Source organism: Myotis myotis, unplaced genomic scaffold (assembly GCF_014108235.1).
Source record: "Myotis myotis isolate mMyoMyo1 unplaced genomic scaffold, mMyoMyo1.p scaffold_m19_p_5, whole genome shotgun sequence".
Lineage (NCBI taxonomy): Eukaryota > Metazoa > Chordata > Mammalia > Chiroptera > Vespertilionidae > Myotis > Myotis myotis.
This window is the reverse complement of record NW_023416357.1, coordinates 2,133,719-2,153,443: the sequence shown is the minus strand read 5'-3', so window position 1 is coordinate 2,153,443 and position 19,725 is coordinate 2,133,719. Positions and strand designations below refer to the sequence as shown.

The 19,725-nt window shown below is 54.6% G+C and overlaps 1 protein-coding gene across 1 annotated transcript in view; it reads left to right on the top strand.

The window, feature by feature from the left end:
- The first annotated feature begins 1,984 nt into the window (after positions 1–1,984).
- ITGA2 (integrin subunit alpha 2) overlaps positions 1,985–19,725 on the top strand; it is a 68,651-nt gene continuing 50,910 nt past the window's right edge. Inside the window, exons 1-2 of the mRNA XM_036307990.1 lie at positions 1,985–2,178; positions 18,394–18,514. Of these exons, the coding sequence (XP_036163883.1) occupies positions 2,121–2,178; positions 18,394–18,514 (179 nt within the window). The 5' untranslated portion in view covers positions 1,985–2,120. The remainder of the gene's footprint in view (positions 2,179–18,393; positions 18,515–19,725) is intronic.

Below are 19,725 nucleotides of genomic sequence, written 5' to 3'. Positions count from 1 at the left end.
AACGTGGGGGACAGCACAATTAGGCAGAGGCAGGGCAGTTCCTAAGAGTTTTAGAGCAGGTGTGCTCAAACTGTTTTGTCTCAGGAACCCGTCACACTCTTAAAATTAACGCGGAGCAGGAGTTGGCTCTTTCTTTCTTGAAATTTGAAAAGTTTGCCTGTTCTTGAAAAATATAACTTTGGATTTCTTTTGTACTGCATGCCGGCCTGTTAATTTGTCCAATTCTGAGCACAAAAGCAAAAACAGGGGGACATTTTCCTGTCCGGCACCCCAATACAAAGCAGAAATTCCTGTCCCACAAGGAGGAACTCTCCTGCCTCCCAAACACTTACTCACATTTCAGTGAGTCAAAAGGAAACAGACAAATACTCATTCCCCCACGCCTGGCTGACTTCCTGAGGAGTCTGGGGGTGGGGGGTGCTGGGGTGAGTGAGTGGCCACCTAGGAGCTCACAGGTCATACCTGGGGTCTTAGTAAGCAGGTGAGCACCACACACAGGGCGGGGAAAGGCCTGGGGTGCTTGTCAGGATCAGCAAGTGAAGTTAGTCAGTGGCAGATAAGAAAGCAGGAAAGAGCTGGGGGCTGTGTATTTTGGGTCCAAAGGTATTGCGTTTATGGCTATGATTACACTCACTACATTTGATGAACAGCAGTGCAATACTGTAAAACCCCGCGCCTCCTGCCCTGGCTACCGGGAAAGGGAGCATTGAATTTCAAGTTCTTTCGACCTTGAATGACTTTGCTCTCCAGTGACAGATCCTCAGCACCCCGTCCTGCTCCTAGCACCGCTGCACGCCGGCTCCCCGGAGATCTGGGATGGCGACAATGATCATGGTCAGACTCGTAACCCCTTACGGCTATTCATTAAAATGGTGTTGCTTCACAAAAGTAGTCACTGGACGAATTCTAGTTTCAGCAAACGTGCTGGGAATTTGTGGTGAGCCTTTGGAGGAAAACGCAGACTTAAGGAAAAGGGAATACTGCCCTGTTTTTTAGGTTGGCAGGTGGAAATGTGACATATGGTTATAGAATGTTCTCTTTCCAGATGGGAGACTGGCATGATGGGAGAAAATGGTCAGGGTGTCACCCAGACAGGAGAGGGGTGCCAGTTCACACCCAGCTCTCCTCTCGGCTTCAACTTAGTGATAACATCAGCTCCTTATTACCTTGGAGAGGCGTGAATGAATACGGACCCATACACACACTCATGCACACACAGAGGAGTGAATGAACACACACTCACGCACACACACACACTCATGCGCACGCACACACAGTGAATGAAGACACACGCACACACACACTCACACATATGGACAGGAGTGAATGAAGATACACATACTCTCACACACACACACACACACACACTCATGCACTCACACACATACACACACTCAGTGAATGAAGACACACACACACGCATGCACACACACACACATATGGACAGGAATGAATGAAGATACACATTCTCTCTCTCACACACACACATACATACACACACTCATGCACACATACACTCAGTGAATGAAGACACGCACACACGCATGCACACACACACATATGGACAGGAGTGAATGAAGATACACATTCATTCTCTCTCTCTCTCTCTCTCTCTCTCTCTCTCTCTCTCTCTCTCTCTCTCTCTCACTCACACACACACACACACACACACACACACACACACGCTCCGGCAGCAGCCAGGCCTTGCTTAACTGTCACCTGGATAATCATAGCTCGGGGCGCATTTTCTTTCCGATGAGTTAGTTGCTAACCTGGTCGTTGGGGCTTATTTTGGTCCGTCTCTCCGCCCCCTGGGAAAGGCAGGGGCAGCCGGCCGGGCGGGACCTCCAGGCGGAGCGAAGGTGTGGTTTCCGGGGGCGCGGGCCCAGGTGCGGCCGCGGGGGGCGGGGCGGGGCGGGGCGCGCACATCCGTGTTCCCCCGGGCGAGGGGCGGAGGGGCGGAGGGGCGGGGAGGGGCGGGCCCTGGCGCCCGGAGAGCCGGCCGCACACTTTCCTTGCTCTCGCCCGGGCAGGAGACCAGCCGTCCACTCGGTCCCTGGCGAAGATCGGGGTTCCGGGTCCCCACAGTCTCCGAGCAGCTCAGCCCCCGGAGGCGCAGGATGCGGGCGGGGCGCGCGGGGCCGGGGCCGCTGCGGCCGGTGCTGCTGCTCCTTCCAGGTGAGCGGGGCGTGGGGTCTCGGGCGGGGGGCGGGGCGGGGGGCCCGGGCAGGCGGCGCGCGTCCCCGCTCCCACCCCACGGGGACCCGGCTCCCCGGGTCGGGCGGATGGAGAGACCCCCCTTCGCGCGCTGCCCGCCGGCGGCCCCGGGAAGGCGGGCTCGCCCTCTGCGAAGCGCCCTGCAGTCCAGGCAGCGCCGGCTCTGGTGTTGGCCCGCGCCGGGCGCACCTGCGCACAGACCTGGACACGCGTGGGGGACCGGAGGGCGGGACCCGCAGCCCGGCTGGGACAGGTGCCTGCCGCGCCGACGCGGGCCGGGGGAGGGCGGGGGTGGGGTAGGGTCTGAGGGTCCCGGATATGCGGACCCGGGCCGGGGGGCGTAGGAGTGTGGGGTAGGGGGGGTGGGGGTCTGTGGGTCCCGGGAATGCGTCCTCCTCAGCGCCGAGCTGGTGGTTTTGCAGGACCTGGGTCCCCAAATGCTGTTTGCACCCGAGGGTGTGCCAGCCTGTGTCCCCCGCGCGCCCTGGCGCCTCCGGCCGGTGGGGCGGGACAGAAGCCAGCGCCCGGAGCGCAGGCCCGCGGAGGGGATCCTTCCTCCCATTGTTCCCCCGCTGCGAGCGCCGCCAGGAAACTTCTTTCCACTTTCTTGGTCCTGGCGCCGCAGCCAGAGAACTGACGGGGCGGCAGCTCCAGCTGCGGGGGTGAGGGGCACCCCGCGCCCCGCTTCTCTGGCCCCAAGTGGGGACCTGAGGCTGGGGTGCCGTCCGGCGCGACCCTCCTGCACCCGGACCGCCTGCTGGGCCGGTCGGACTGGCTGCGGGAACGTTCCCCTCCTGGGGGCGGGGCCGGAGTCACTTGTATTTTGTGGTGCGTTTGGCCATCAACACCCAAACTCGGCCTCTGCTTTTCCAAGGTTTCCACCAAGTAGATGAGTGTTTCCTAAACTGCCCCCCCCCCCCCCCCCCGCCCCGGAGGCACTTCGCCAGTCGCTATGCTTCACTGAGGGAGAAGCTAACCCAGGGGCCCTGGGCCTCCTCCGGGTGGGAGAGGAGTAGGTCGTGCCCATGCCAGCAGCAGGAAGGGGCACTGGTGTGTGTGCTCACAGGTACTCTCTCCTGCTCCCCTCCCCCCAGGGGCCAGCACCCTAACCGGGCTTTCGGATAAGGTTGGACTCAGGGGAAAACGCAGCCCTGGAACCACAGCCGACCTCCAGGCTTCTCATCTCGTTAATGGCCCATTATTAGCAGACGCTGTGGAAACATCGCAGCGTTTCCCTGCTGCGAGGTGTGTCGGGGCTTGTCTGGCAGCGCAGGGAGAGCTGCTGTGAGGAATGCGTGGCCGCCAGGCGGGGCGTGCAGCGGGGACTCACCTGGCGTGTGCAGGGCACAGCTCCGTGCAAGCGGGCAGGGCCGGGGGTGCAGTGCCAGGGAACGCGCCCGTGTGGTTATTTCTTCCTCCTGCCCCCGCATGTGCATACTCAGGGGACAGGTTCCCGGATTCAGGGGGATCATAATGGAGCTTTGCCCTCCGGGATATCACCGGGGTTCCGAGGGGAGCAGCCTCCTTTCGAGGTTCCAGGAGTATCTGAGATGAGCATGAATAATTGCCACCTGTAGGGCAGTGGCAGGTGACATTTCAGATGGCTTGGCCCGGGTTGTATAAAATGGTCGAGGACTCGTCATTGCTATGCGCACACACATAATTGTTTATAAATTATAGGCGTGTACAATCGTGTCATGTAAATACACCCCACCGTTAAAATGGCAGAGAGATGCATGTGTGTGTATGTGTTCATACATCTTGCATTCTCTCCAGCATACATACCAACCAACCACTGCGGAAACACGCGGCCCTCCAATCTCATTTTAACGCTTAGACCCCTTCGCACAGGCGTGAGAAAAAGCGGTGCTTGCAGTTCGGTCCCCCTCCAGCACCTCTCAGTGGTCGCGCCTCCATTTAAGTGAGTGGTTCTCAACCTGTGGGTCGCGACCCCTTTGGGGGTTGAATGACCCTTTCACAGGGGTCGCCTAAGACCATCGGAAAACACATATATAATTACATATTGTTTTTGTGATTCATCACTATGCCCTAATTATGTTCAATTTGTAACAATGAAAATACATCCTGCATATCAGATATTGATACTACGATTCATAACAGTAGCAACATTGCATTTATGAAGTAGCAACGAAAATAATGTTATGGTTGGGGGTCCCCACAACATGAGGCACTGTATTAAAGGGCGGCGGCATTAGGAAGGTTGAGAACCACTGGTTTAAGTGCTGGCAATCCGGATGGTCAGCAGGTTTGAGGGTGGGAAATAAAGACCGTAAGAGGCCTCGAGCGTCCCTAATAACTACAGGTCCGAAGCCGCCAGGGACGTGCCGTTGCCAGTACACGCTCCTGTCCCCAGGCCAGGCCAGGCAGTCCTTCCCCGGCCTCCAGCCGCCTCCTCTCTCTGCCTCTGGCGCCCAGTCTTCCCCGCTCAGTGGATATGTCAGGCCCTCTCCCTGCAGCCTGTGCATATTGTGACCTCTCTCTTAGTCAGCAAGTCCTTTCACTGTGTGGTTTGGCAGCTCTTTCCTCCTGAAACACCCTCCACCTCTGGCTTCTGTTCTCCCTGCCTTTCTCCTGCCTCCCTGGCTGTTCTGTCCGCGGTCCTCCGCTCCCTTCCCCAGTCCCCGGTACAGTCCCCGCTCCCGCCAGCATCCCCCGGCCTCCTCCTGGCTTCCGGAGCAGGGTGCCCACCTCGATGGCGGGCCAGCACGGCACATGCCACCCAGATGTCCCCTGCCTCCTGCTCTCCTGGCCTCTGCAGTGGTTTGAGGGCAGCGTTCCCTGCAAGCTCTACACCGGCCACCTCTTCCTTGTCCTCAGCCTCATGGCCAGCCTCTGCCTCTGCCTCCGCCTCCGCGTCCTGTCCCTACCGCACTCCCCTACCCCCCACCCGCCTGTGTGTCCATCCGCACTGGGCCCTGGGTTTCTTTGTCTGGGCTCCTGTCATGTTTACACTGTTTTCTGGTTTTGCCTCCTCTCCCTCCCGTCCAGTCCCCTCGTCGTCACCAAGGCTGTCTTTCCAGGCTCTGACCTGGGTCGAGTCCTCCCCAGTTGAGACATTCAAAGGCTCCCATCTGTGTCGGGTAAAGTACGCATTTCTTGGCCGGTCAGGAAGGCCCTGTGCCATCTGGCCCAGCCACGTGTTCAGCCCTTTCTCTGCCCCACCCGTCCTGCTCACACACACAGGCACTCACACCGCTCTGTGTACACAGCACACGCCCCGGAAAGCCATATATACACCCCCACACGCACCTCTGCGTCCTGACTGCACCTGATTCCAGCGTCTGTAGTGTTAGCACCTTTTCTACACCATTCTCCCTGCATTCACCGTCTGGATGCTTTCCCCTCTTTTCGCTCATTCCTTTGTAACTCACCAGTGTCCTGAGCGAGAAGAGACAACGCCAAGCGAGACTACACAGTAGGAGCCCTGGGCAGCATGGCTCAGGTGGTTGGGCATCGTCCTGTGCACCAAAAGGCTGCAGGTTCGATTCCCACAGATTGTGTGCTTGATCCCTGGTAGGGGGTGTGCAGGAGGCATTTCACTCTCACATCAACATTTCTCTCCCTCCCTCTCCCTTCTTCTCGCTCTAACAATCAATAAAAATCCCCCTAGCCGGTTTGGCTCAGGGGATGGAACTTCGGCCAGCCTGCGATTGAAGGGTCCCTGGTTCGATTCTGGTCCAGGGCACATGCCTGGGTTGCAGGCTTAATCCCCAGTGGGGGTCTGCAGGAGGCAGTTGATTGATGATTCTCTCTCATCATTGATGTTTCTGTCTCTTTCACTTCCTCTCAGAAATCAATAAAAATATGTTTTCTTAATAAAAGATATTTTTATTAATTAAAAAGCAAATAAAAATCAATAAAGTGGGGAAGTTTTTCTTTTATAACAAAAAGGAAAGTTTGAGGCAATCTCTGATTTCTGGGACCCACCAAACCCCAGCCCGGCCTCTGATAAAGTAACTCCCTCTCCCAGGGCTCCCAGCTGCCACTGCCCAACCCCCGCTAGGCGGTGCTCCCAAATACTGGCTCAGGAGCCTCTGAGTGATGTAAATGAGTGGATTGGGGCTCAGGATTTAGTATTTAAAAACAATTACTCATCTGTTTCTGATGTTCAGCCAGGTTGGGAGTAACTGCTGAAAGGCTAGCACCGAGCCTCCTCTCCCAACAAATTAAAATTCCAGTGTGGCCCAGATCACCTTGTTGGGAGGTGACCACCAAGACAGGTAGATTGCAACACCCCGCGGCGGGGAAGCGTCAGGTGGGGAGAGTTCCCGGCAGAGCGGGTGCTGAAGGCTCCTGCCTCCCTGTGCTAAGGGCCTGGGGCGGATCAAAGGGCCAAGTCGGTTACTGCAAAGACATGAGCTGCTGGTGGGATTGCACACATTCCGCAGAGTGAAGACACACAGTCAGCGCATCAAAGACAAGGAATTTCAGGGAAAAGGAGGACCAAAGGATCATCCTGACATCATGTAGACTCTGCGCCTGGGCTGTGGGCCCTGCCTGAGATGCTCATGTCACTGAGAGATTCCGCCTCAGAGAGGAAGAAGCTCTCTTATCATCACAGCAAAGACCTGGGGGGGTTTGTGGCTGGTTTGTTGATTTCATTTGTTATGGTGACTAATGATTTACTGGACAGTAGCTCAGAAGAAGGGCTGTTGAAGAGAAGAATCTAGAAGAAGGGCTGTTGGGAGCGAAGAATCTAGAAGAAGGGCTGTGTAGAGAGAAGAATCTTGAAGAAGGGCTGTTGGAGAGAAGAATCTAGAAGAAGGGCTGTGTAGAGAGAAGAATCTTGAAGAAGGGCTGTTGGAGAGAAGAATCTAGAAGAAGGGCTGTGTAGAGAAGAATCTAGAAGAAGGGCTGTGTAGAGAAGAATCTAGAAGAAGGGCTGTGTAGAGAAGAATCTAGAAGAAGGGCTGTTGGAGAGAAGAATCTAGAAGAAGGGCTGTTGGGAGCGAAGAATCTAAAAGAAGGGCTGTGTAGAGAAGAATCTAGAAGAAGGGCTGTTGGGAGCGAAGAATCTAGAAGAAGGGCTGTGTAGAGAAGAATCTTGAAGAAGGGCTGTGTAGAGAAGAATCTAGAAGAAGGGCTGTTGGAGAGAAGAATCCGATGCCCCGGATCCAGCCCCTGGGCGCTGGGTACCTTTGACAGCGCTTCCTCCAGGGGACCCAGGTGTGGCTGATCTGGCTGCAGCCAGTTCCATAGAACGAGGCTTCGATCAGGCTTCGAGGCAGCCACTGCCCCATCCCAGGCAACCAGCGAGGCCCAGGTGGAACATGGAAGCTGGAAACACCGTCCGAGAGGTTCCAGTTCCCGGGGAACAAGGCCACACAGGAGGGGGACGTCGTCCCAGCCCCGAAGGTTCCTGACCAGCGTGGGAGCCTGCCTCCTCCTGACAGATCAGCTCCTGGGTGAAGCCCCCCCTCTGTGAGGGGTGTTGACCGGTGACTGGACTGAGCGGGTCCTCGTGGTCCCATCCCTCTCGCGGGGTCTGGTGTTGACCTGGGGCATGGGGTGCAGGTTTGGCCGGTGAGATGGGAGGGCGTCTGCTCAGAGGCTCTGGGGAAGGAAGCGTTCATTCCTGAGAGATCCCAGTTAGGAAGCACATCGCCGGGTCTAGATGGGAGGCGGGGACGGCTGCCGCCCTATTGCAACCGGGACGATGTGGCATCATGAGGATGTGGCATCATGAGCATGAAGCGCAGACCCTGCCCTCGGGCAAGGATGGGAAGAATGGGGCCTGGAGAGTGTCCTTGAACTTTGGAATTCGGATCTCTGGGTGCCTTAACAACCTTCCATCTAATTTAAAATGTACGCATGTTTTCGTTACGTGGCTGTATGGCCTACACCAGTGGTCGGCAAAGTCATTAGTCAACAGAGCCAAATATCAACAGGACAACGATTGAAATTTCTTTTGAGAGCCAAATTTTTAAAACTTAAACTATATAGGCAGGTACATGGTTATTAACTTAATTAGGGGACTCCTAAGGCTTAGGAAGAGCCATGCTCAAGGGGCTAAAGAGCCACATGTGGCTAGCGAGCCCCAGTTTGCCGACCACGGGTCTACACTTATAACCTGCAGAGGCAACGTAAGTTTCTGTAACATAATAGATGTCATAAGGTCGCGTAGAATTAATTGCTGAACAAATGGTACAAAACAAAGTGTTGACCTCAGGGGATGGAGACAACCACCGGGACACACTGGGGTAGGCAGCGGGGAGGGAGGAGCCATCAGGATTCCCATCTCCTGTGAGGGCTCAGGCCACCGGGCCAGCCCTCCCTGCACCAGGGAGGTGAGTGACGATGTGATGCCCTAAGAGCTCCGCGACCACGGGTAGGACCCACGTGTCCTGCTCCGGGGCCAGATGTTCCAGATGCTCGCCTAGGTAGGAGCAGGTCCTTGCGCCCAGGACACGGAGAGCGAGGGCTGAGCGGTCAGCGGGCGCCCGGCCATGGGCCTTGTGAACCATGGTGAGGACCTGGGTTTCATCCTGAGGACAGTGGGGAGGTGGGGAGGGGCCTTACACAGGCGAGTGACATGAGCAGACGGCTCCTTGGCAGGGAGGTTGGCCGGTGGAATGGAGGGGCTGGAGGGTGGGCACAGAAATACTTAGAGAAGAATTGGCTCTGGGTTTAGTGCTGATTTAGTGCACCCACTGAGAGAGATGGTGGTCAATGCGGATGGTAGCCATGGAAAGGCAGCAGGGGGCAGAGAGGGAAGACATTAAGGAGGAACGGGCAGGATTTGGTGATGGAGTTACCAGGGTGGCAGCGAGCGAGGGAGGAGTGTGACTGAGTGCAGCCCAGGTTTCCCACGTGGACCGTCTGTGGGCTGCGGGTTACTGAGACAGGAGTGCTGAGGAGGGCCGGGGAGGGGAAGAGATGGCCAGGTGAGCTTGACAGGTGAAGGGGAGACATCCGGGGATGCCTCTAGTTAGTGGGCAGTTACATATGCAGAGGAGAGGGGCCGACGCGGCTGGAGTGTAGGCGTCTAGGAAGGAACTGAAGAATGGAGCTGATGAGTCCGGCACAGAGAGACCAGAAGAGGCCATGACCAGAACCCAGGAAACAGCTCAGGGGGCTGGGTGGGGGAGCAGGTGCTGTGAGAACAGATACTGGGGGAGACAGATGCTGGAGAGCAGGTGCTGGGGGAGCAGGTGCAGGGGCAGCAGGTGCAGGGAGAGAGGAAGGCAGAGCTATGGGACTAGGCACCTCGCACTCTCCAGGGTGGCTGCTTGGTTGATGGGGAAGCAGCGGTACATGTTGTTTGGGAACATACGTCGCCGAGGTAGTTGTGATGAATGAGTCGGTGCAGTTTTGCGGCTGCATATCTCTAACACAGCCCAGTGCTGGTAGTAAGTTAATGTCGCTGCTTTCGTCACATTTTCCTGAAACAGGAAGCTCTCCCAGCTGTAGATATGTTCTCAGGTTCTGCTTTTAGCTCCTTATTTCTATCCAGTGTAATAAGGACCCTCAGAATAATCTTCGTAGAAGCCAGAGTCCCGGTGGCACGGAGAGTCGGTGTTGGCTTTGCGAGGTTCTGGCTGTCAAACAGGAAAGCCTTTATTCTGTGTAACTCTGGTGTTTCGAGGCGTTTTAAAACACTCTCATTCATCTTATAAATCAGAAAACAAACTAATGTCTCTTCCCAAGTTTGTTAAAGTTCTGATCAGTTCAAAGTGCTTGTATTCCTGCGTTGTACCCAGCCTCCGCCTGCGGCTCTGGTGCGTCAAATGTTGACTAACCGGGGCAAACTCGAGTTGCCCAGTTGACGAATACTATACGTCCTGACTCTTGGGGCTGCTAACACTTTTCAAATATATTTCTCTTCCTTTCTTCTTTTGAGAGAGGTGTCCAGAAGGTCTGTGGCCCAACTGCTCACAGGAACTGTGGTTTTGTCGGGACGATTCCCGTGCCGTTAGTGACGAGGGAGTTTTCACGCAGAGGCCGCCGTGCCTCCTGGTCCCTGGGAGGGTCTGTGTGACAGGGAGCCTCCTGTTCACCGGAGTCGAGAGAGAGAGAGAGAGAGAGAGAGAGAGAGGGAGGGAGAGAGAGAGAGAGATGGGCGCTGTGCCGTCCGCGAGAAGATTATTTCACTGCGTTTTAAAAGCACGAGAGAAGCGACTGGCCCGGGATGCCTTGACCATTGGTGGTTGTCATTCCCCCATGCACTGGGCGGTGGCCGCTGCCTGCCTTTGTGGGGCCTGAGCCCGTTTCCCTGGGAAGCAGGGGGACACGCGGACTGGGCGCAGGCTGGCGTAGGCGGTCCGCTGGGGTAACTCCATTCTAAACTGTCCCCAGTCCCTGCAGGCCCTCCAGCCACATAGCTTCTTGGACGCCTGTTGGAATAGGACACTGAATCTCCGGACTGTGTAACCTTTGCAAAGCCATATTCCGAGAGCCAGTACATCTATATATATAAACGCCTAAGTGACCGAACGATGGTCAACCGGTTGCTATGACAAGCACTGACCACCAGGGGGCAGATGCTCAATGCAGGAGCTGTCCCCTGACAGTCAGTGCGCTCCCACAGCCAACCTCCCGCGGTCCCTCCCCCCAGCTAGCTGGCCCTGGGAGAGATGGCCCCTATTGGCCCCGATTGCCGGCCAGGCAGAGGGACCCCCCCCCCCCCCCACCCCCGTGCACAAATTCGTGCACCGGGCCTCTAGTAGTAATAATCGGCATCGTTGTCCGTGTACGTGACATTGTTCCCTGAGAGGGAAAAAAAGGCAAACTGAGCCCTGAGCCCTGGAAATTGGGAAACTGTATGTGATCTTTATGGGTTTCCTTTTAATGCAAAAACATAATCAATAGTTTGAATAAAAAGTCTTAGTGCAAATTGAAAGGTGATTAAACAAGCCATTTATGTAAATGCTGTAGTGTTTAGTCCGTTTGGGGCTGCTGTGACAGACAGCATAGCTTGGGTGGCGTAGACTCACAGACTTTTACTCAAGTGCTGGGCTCTGGGAGGGCCAAGGTCGGTGCCAGCGATGTCCCTTCCGTGCCAGCGTGGTCCCTTCCAGTGAGAGCCCTCCTCCCAGGCCACGTGCCTGCTGCTGTGTCCTCCTCTGTGGGACGAGTTGGGGTCCCTTTGGACCCTTCGCTCTAAGGCACTGGTCCCTTTCATGGGCGAAGGCTGAGCCCGAAGGCCTCGTCCTAATGTCCCCGTCCACTGGGTGAGCTTCTCAGCACAGGAAGCCAGGGGACACGCATTCAGACCGTAGCACAGTGGTTCTCAACCTTCCTAATGCCACAGCCCTTTAATACAGTTCCTCATGTTGTGGTGACCCCCTGCCATAAAATTATTTTCATTGCTACTTCATAACTGTAATTTTGCTGCTGTTATGAATCGTCATGTAAATATATGATCTGCAGGATGTATTTTCATTATTACAAATTGAACATAATTAAAGCATAGTGATGAATCACAAAACAATATGTAATTATATATGTGTTTTCCGATGGTCTTAGGCGACCCCTGTGAAAGGGTCGTTCGACCCCCAAAGGGGTCGCGACCCACAGGTCGAGAACCAGTACTGTAGCACATCGGAATGCAGAATTCCTGTGTTATGACAGTATTTACTTTTTGCCCCAAATAATCAGGCTTTCCTGTATGCGTGTCCTTTTGCCATTCTTGTTTTGTTGTGGTTCAGGAGGTCTAGCTTTCGCCCTGTTAAGAGCACAGTGCAGCCCGGCCAGCGTGGCTCAGTGGTTGAGCATCGACCTATGAACCAGGAGGTCACTGTCTGATTCCCATCAGGGCACATGCCCGGTTGTGGGCTCCATCCCAGTAGGGGGCGTGCAGGAGGCAGCCGGTCAATGATTCTCTCTCATCATCGATGTTTCTATCTCTCTCTCCCTCTCCCTTTCTCTCTGAACTACATTTTTTAAAACGAGCACAGGACCTGGTCTCTCCCCTGGGTCCGGGTTCCGTCTTTGTGAGGTGCCAGGTGAGTCCCCCGCCCCCAGTCTGCATGTCACTCAAGCCTCAGTTTCCCTGCTTGTGCATCCCGGAAGCCTTCCCACCCCTGGCCCCACTGAGGTGACCTGCTCACGAGGACCCTTGTGTGGCGATGGTCTCCTCCATCACATGGACTGTGATGCGGAGGAGGCAGGGCCGCGCCTTTTTTGCTTGTCCGTGGGGCGTGGGGACAGCTGCAGGGACACAGGTCAGAGGCCCACTTGCTGCGGGAATGCCAAGCCCAGAACGCGTGCTCCTCTCCAAATAGGACATGCAAAAGCCCTCTACGGCAAGGCTGTGTGCAGGCGCTGAAATATCCTTCCAGCTGATTTCCCCCACTTAGAGGGTGTGTGTGCTTTTGCCAAGTTCCTCCTTTGTCCAGAAGGGTCTAGCCAGGGCAGCTCTGTAGACAGGTGACAAGGTGACCAGAAGGATCGGGACAGTGCAGAGGTGTTTTCCCGTCCTCTTCGGACCCCTCTTCTGTCCTCATCACGTAGTGTTGTAACGTACCCCGCGAATCACAGAAGGACACCTCAAGAAGTCGAATTATTGCATTTATTGCAATCCGGGACTATGAGGGGTCATTCCCAAATCTCATAGCGATAAGATGGTGGCAAAACCAGACTTATATAGGCAAAGATCACAAAGGTATTGATTACATCTCAAGGTTTGGAATGAGGAACCTGGTTTGCAAAAAAGCAATTTACAGAAGCAGAATTAAGCATGTTAATTACAGTTTTGGGTCTCAGGGTCACTGAGTTGACAGAAACACCTTATCTAGAGCCCTCGGGTCTTGAGACCACTGAGTTGCCAGGAACTCATTATGAGCCATCGAGGTAATTTAGAGTAATTGCGCTGTCCTGGGCTTGGGACCACTGAGTCAACTAGAACGCATTATCTGTCGCCACTAAGACAATTTGGGATAATTGTGCTGTCCTGTTTCCCAGGTACAGAAGAATGTGCTTCGACAACCAGTAAGATCACCATCAGTGGGATATTCACATCACAGTCAGTAAGGCATTCAATCGAATGGGATGATTTATACAATTCAGAAAATCAAAATAACCTTCCATTGTTAAACAAAGCAGATAGGTCCCATACTTCATTAGCCCCATCATTTTTCTTCAGCGTGACCCCCACTGAGTGCTCTCTGCGATCACCTCCCCCGCCTGCCCCCGCATGCCCAGGACCCAGGACAGAGTGGGCGCCCAGAAAATAATAGGTTAAAAAAAAAGAAAAAGTTAACATAAAAATAAACTAGAATTCAGAAAACTGGGGGGGGGGGGGGGGGAGTGGTCACTGAAACACTAAACTTGATTAATGATTTCAGTTTATAATAATTTCACTTTTCTTTATAAAGCAGGAAGTTTTAATATTTTTCTAGAAAAGAATGACACACGCTACAGTCATCTTAATAGGAAATATTTACATATCTTTCCTTTGCTATTTTTAAGTGTAAATGTGCTTTTTCATGGACAGACTCACCATTTACATGAAAAGAAGTGGCGAACTCGCCCTCACTTGCTATCTTTCGCGTGTGCGTTTCCTGCAGCCTCAGGATCAGGCTTGAAGTTTGTGTTGTGGCGTCCTGCGGGGTTAGCTATTGTCTCCTGGCGGATGTGTAGGCTGCTTCCTGTGGGTTTTGTCCTTGCTGTGCATACGAGCTATAAATATAGCCCCAGGAGCCTTTCCCCTCTTCCCTTCGGCCACTTCCTGGAGGGCACCCCTGGTCCCAGACGCAGCACCTCCAGCCCTGGTTGCAGGGTGCTCCGTGTCATCAGCGGTGTGTGTACCTTGCTCACCAATGCGAGATTTTAATTCACTTTTTGTAGTTATTTTATTTTTTTACTTCATGGTTTGAGGGATGTAAAATGGTGCTTCGTGTTTAATTTAATTCTTATTCTTTCTATTGCTCAGCATACATTTTTTATGTTACCATATAAAAATGTCTACCTTTTGCCCGACCAGCGTGGCTCAGTGGTTGAGTGTCGACCTATGAACCAAGAGGTCATGGTTCAGCTCCCAGTCAGGGCACATGCCTGGGTTGCGGGCTTGGTCTCCATGTGGGGCGTGCAGGAGGCAGCTGATCTCTCTCATTATTGATGTTTCTATCTCTCCCTCTCCCTACCTCTCAGAAATCAATAAAAATATCTTTTAAAAAATTAATAAAATATATTTTTTTAAAAATAAAAATTTTAAAAAAATTGACACGCAAAACAAAGACTTTTAAAGAAGAATCACATTGTTCTTTATTTCTTAACTAGAGGCCCGGTGCACGAATTCATGCACAGGTGGGGCCTGGCCGCCCCGATTGGGCCAGTTGTGGGGAGGGGCTGTGGTCTCCGTTGGCCGGCCGGCCCCGCCCCCTGGTCGAACTCCCGGTTAAGGGGACAATTTGCATATTAGCCTTGTGTTACATAGGCTAGGACCGAACACGGGAATGCCCCACCGCTGGTCCTGAGGGGCTGTGGGGACTGTTCTGTGCGAGTGGTTCTGCCCTTCCTTAAAGCCCTGAAGCCGTAACCCAGGCCTCGGGCCCAGGTCCTTCTCATCGTGGTCCTTCCCCAGTAGCCTGCACTTTCTAAGTGGTTGCTTTATTTTGAGAGGAGGGGGCGTTCCACACGACTTCTGCTTTATTATCTTTATCATTCTCTCGTGGAGACCGCGCACTGACGATGGGTTCCTGCGGTCTGTGTGCGAGTGATCTAACGGACCGTGACTGCGTCCCGCTGCCCCCCCACCCCCCGCTCCCCGTTCTGGGGGAGGATGAGCTGACTACAGAGTCTGCAGGCAGTTTTCTCAGTTTCAGGGCCTGAGTAACCCCACTTCCTGCTGCTGTGGCTTCCTGGGGGTCCGGGCTGATACTGCTCCCTGGCTCTTGTGGTGCGCTCTGGGGATGACTCAGCAAGGGCCGCGAGGCCGCGTCCTCTCCTCCGTCCGCGGTCTCGGGAGCTTCCGTGGAAACGCCCCGGGTGGTGGGGCGTTGGAGGGGACGGGGCTGCGCCGTTAGCATTTCTCAGGGAGACGTTTGCGGCCTCAGGAGCGCGCAGTGATGCTGAGAGTAAAACACAAAGCGGAGAGGTCTTCCTCGCGCCCATCCCTAGGGCACCGGGCGGAGAGCCCATCCCTGGGGCACCGGGCGGAGAGCCCATCCCTGGGCACCGGGCGGAGAGCCCATCCCTGGGCACCGGGCGGAGAGCCCATCCCTGGGCACCGGGCGGAGAGCCCATCCCTGGGCACCGGGCGGAGAGCCCATCCCTGGGCACCGGGCGGAGAGCCCATCCCTGGGCACCGGGCGGAGAGGGTCTGTGCGTGGTCCCAGCGCAGGGAGGTGGGCGCCTGGGCAGGCTCCCGCAGACAGAGCAGTGGCTCCTGCAGGGGGACGTGCCGGGGCAGGCGGTTCTTCGCACTGTGATCCACTTTGGTCTTGCCCAGTAGGAGGGTTTTTTTCAGTTTAAAGGAACGCTGTCTTCGCCGGTGTGGCCCAGTGGACAGTGTCGGCCTGCGGACTGTAGGGTCCCGGATTCGGTTCTGGTCAAGGGCACGTACCTGGGTTGCAGGCTCTTGCCCTGGTCAGGGCTCGGGCAACCAATGGATGTCTCTCTCACATCAATGTTTCCCTCTCTGTCCCTCCCGCCCGCCCGCTTCCACTCTCTCTGAGACTCAGTGGGAAATGCCCTGGGGGAGGATGGACAAAAGGAAAGAAATGCTTGTGCTTGGAGCTCTGGCAGCTCCTGCCCCCCCCCCCCCCATCGCCCCAAATACAGTCCGGCTTCCTCCCAGAGCCCTTCTGCGCCGGATGAAAACAAGCTCCATGTCCGCTACAGTTCTAAACAAGCAGTAAAGTGTGCATGTGTGCGTACACATATGTGTGTACAAGCAGCACACAGATCTGTCCCTTTGCTCCTTTAATGTCTCCCTTTCGCCAGAAATGGCTGCGCCGGCCTATCGCACCGTCATATTTGTATTTGGGAAACAGGTAACTTGTTTCCTAGGTTCCCAGACCCGTGGGGGAGGGGGCGGGGGAAACTTTCCCCAGGACAGGTCCCAGCTGGCCGGTCCAGGACCTGGTTAGGTGACAGCCTGTCTCCTGGGGACCTCACTGACTCCTGAGAGCGGCCCCCTGTGTCGTGGTGACCGCTGCCCCTGTGGTGCCCAGCTCGCTGTCCTAGGTCCCCGCACCTGCCAGCGCCCTGCAGCGTCGCAGGACCAGTTCCCACGGGGCCCCAGGGACTGTGCTCCTCCTCCCTCAGCAGTGACCCCTGTGTCCACTGACCTGGGGATTCCGCCTCAGAGTGTGCGCGCACACTCACACATCACACATCACACACTCACACACTCACACACTCACACACACTCACACACACACACACACACTCACACACACACACTCACACCCTCACACACTCACACATAACACACACGCGCATGCACACTCACGCACACACATACATGCATGCACACATGCACATAGCACACACATGCACACACACATGCACGCACACTATGTACACACAGATAAAATGAAATGTGGCTGCTGGATGATAAAATGAGCTCCATCGTGATTCCATGTCACCACCCACTCTGCCAGGGTCTAGCAGGGAGAATGAGGTCATTACACGCGCAGTCCTGTGTGGTCCTTCCAGCATCAGATGTTTTCCTGGTAAAAGTGGGGGAGCGGTTCACCATCGCCCCGCGCTTTCACGTCAGAGGATGGGTGACACATCCCAACAGCGTTTCTGAGCGTGCACAACGGGTGGCGGTGAGCGGGCTATTGGAAATGCCAGGTTTCTGGATGTCCGTTCCCGGTTCTTTGATTAATTCGGGACTTCGTTTTCTTTTGCAATTTATTTCCTCAAAAGTACAGATGAACAGCGGTGCCCCTGAGCAGCAGGGCTGAGGAGCAGGTGGCGAGGGGAGGCCTGTGTGGGCTCTGCAGGGCATTTCTGGAGTCTTATCTGCTCTTCCTCCCTGGGAGCACGCATGTCTGCAAACCCATGAGCTGCACTGCAGAGCGAACAGGTCCCTGGAACTGGGAGAGTAGCTGCTCTCCGTCCCAGGGCAGCACGGGGGATGCCTTACTCCTTCGGAGCGGCTGCTCCCAGAAGTGCACAGGCGCAGTAGAGGGCAAGCTTCCCTCCGTGATGTCTGTACCTGATATACTAGACATGAATTACCATGCTCTTCAATGTGCCCGGACAGTGGGACATTCCTTGGTGACAACACATATTAATGGAACTTTGATGTCGGTTTTAAGGAGTTCAGTCTGCCTTCAGTGAAGGACAGGGTGGAGGACAGGGTTAAGGGTGAGGGTGAAGGACAGGGTGGAGGACAGGGTGAAGGACAGGATGGAGGACAGGGTGGAGGACAGGGTGAAGGACAGGATGGAGGGCAGCTGACATTCATGCTGTTGGCGCAGAATCTACCACTCTCTCTCCCCCCCGTCCCCTTCCCATTGGAAACCAGGTGTTTTCACATCTCTCGACCGAGGCTTCATCCTTTCTGGTCTTTCTTGTTTTTGAAAGCAATGATCGTTCCTTGAGTGTCAGGAAGAAGTCTCCCAAAGCAAAACCCCCTCCTCAATAAGGACCTCCTCCTGGAAGGAATGACACAGTTTTCCGGGAGCTGTGGTTTTTTCTGCTTCTTCGATGTGTCAACCGCGTGTTTTCAGTAGACATTGCATAGACTCCGTGTCAGGATCTGCAGGGAGATTCAGCAGAAATAGGAGACGCATCAGCCCTGCCTGTGGGAGGCTTCGTCTCTGACTGGAGTCACTCAGAAATCCCTGCAGGGGACCTGCGGGTAGAGGCCAAGCTCCTGTGCAGGGGTCCTGTGCTCGAACCCTCTCCTCGCTCTCATCACCTCCACCTGTGCGACTCCTTATCTCCGGGAGCATCCGAGGTCCCTGGAAAACAGTGGTGCTACCAGCAGCCGTCTCCCAGGGTTGCTTGTAAAGATGTATGAGATAATGAATCACGAATATAAAGTGCTAAGCCTGGTGCCAGGACTTTCTATTCTTTGAGAGCTGATAATTCTCAGGGCCCCAAGTCAGTGCCTAAAAGCAGGAGCTACTATTTCTTGGCAAACTGAGGAGGAGAAGAATTATGTCAAGCGAGCTGTTTTTGAAGTGGCCGTGGAGAGTTAGAGTATAGGTTGTATTCACAGGGTGTACATGGACATGTCCTTGTTTTCCTTGCTAGGCGTCCTTCGTTGCTGTGTGGCATACAACGTGGGCCTCCTGGACGCGAAGGTCTTCTCCGGGCCTGCCGACGCCCAGTTTGGCTACGCGGTGCAGCAGTTCATCAACCCAAAAGGCAGCTGGTAAGAACACTCTCTTCTTCATTGTTTCAATAAAGACACGAAGTACATTTAATATTGGATAGCAACTGCTTGCTCTGGTGGGGTCATGACTATTTACTGATGAGGAGGCCTCAAGCATCTTTAAATGGAGGATTCTTCTTTGCGAGTTGATAACTCTCAGATTGCTAATTGATGGAATTGATAGTGCTATTTTCTGAAAATCTGGAGAGAACATTTTCTCTACATATGCCATAGCAAATTCATAATACCAGTTTTGGCACTTAATAGAAGATGATAGATAGATAGATAGATAGATAGATAGATAGATAGATGATAGATGATTGATAGATATAGATAGATTGATAATAGATGATAGATAGATAATAGGTAGATTTATCTCCATTTCTTTGTCTGTAAGTTTGTCTCTGTTGAGTTTTAACCTTTCAGTAGCCGATGCTGGCCGGGGCATTTCTAGCAGGTAGACGAGTTCCCGAAATTGTCTCTTTCGTCAAGGCTTTGTCTACTGGTTTCATTCTAAATCAGCCTTCCCTGCTGGTGTGAGAAGAGTCCTCACGCATCCACCCACAGTTACAAAGGCACTTTCTCTAGTGCACCTGGCATCTTTTATTTTCCCCCCAGTGTGCCCTGAGTGCTGTGTAATGATCACATTTACAAACCATGGACCCGTTTATATACAGCCACCTTCATGGATCTGGAAATATATGCCCCACTGCTGGGCCCGTTTTCCCTGGTAACTATGAAAATAAACTCAGATGATTCTGAAGGTTGTCTTTAGGCAGAAGAGCCCTGGGTCCACTCCGCCGGAGTTGCTGCCCCCTGGTGGACAGGAGTCCTGAGGGACCCTCACCCGCGGGGCCGCAGAGGACTCCCCGGGAGCTTCCCAGCCAGGGTCTTCGCAGTGACAAACGGGCTGCTGTGGGCCTGTCGCCTGAGAGCTGTCATTCCTGGCCTTCTTTCCTGCGTGAGCGTCTGTCGGATGCTCTAGAAAAGCAGTCAAAGGGACACAGCGTCCAGGGAGTTCACACTGTGGAGCATGGCTGCCTGCGACTGGGGCGAGATGCCGTGGCCACGGGAGAGGGCAGCGGGTGTCTGGAGGGGCCGCGGCGGAGGCGAATCCTGAGCCAGGTCTCGGGGTGGAGGTGAAGAGGCCGCAGAAGAGCCGTCCCGATGCCGGAGCCTCGGGGAGGAATGCGGTCAGGGCAGTCTGGGTG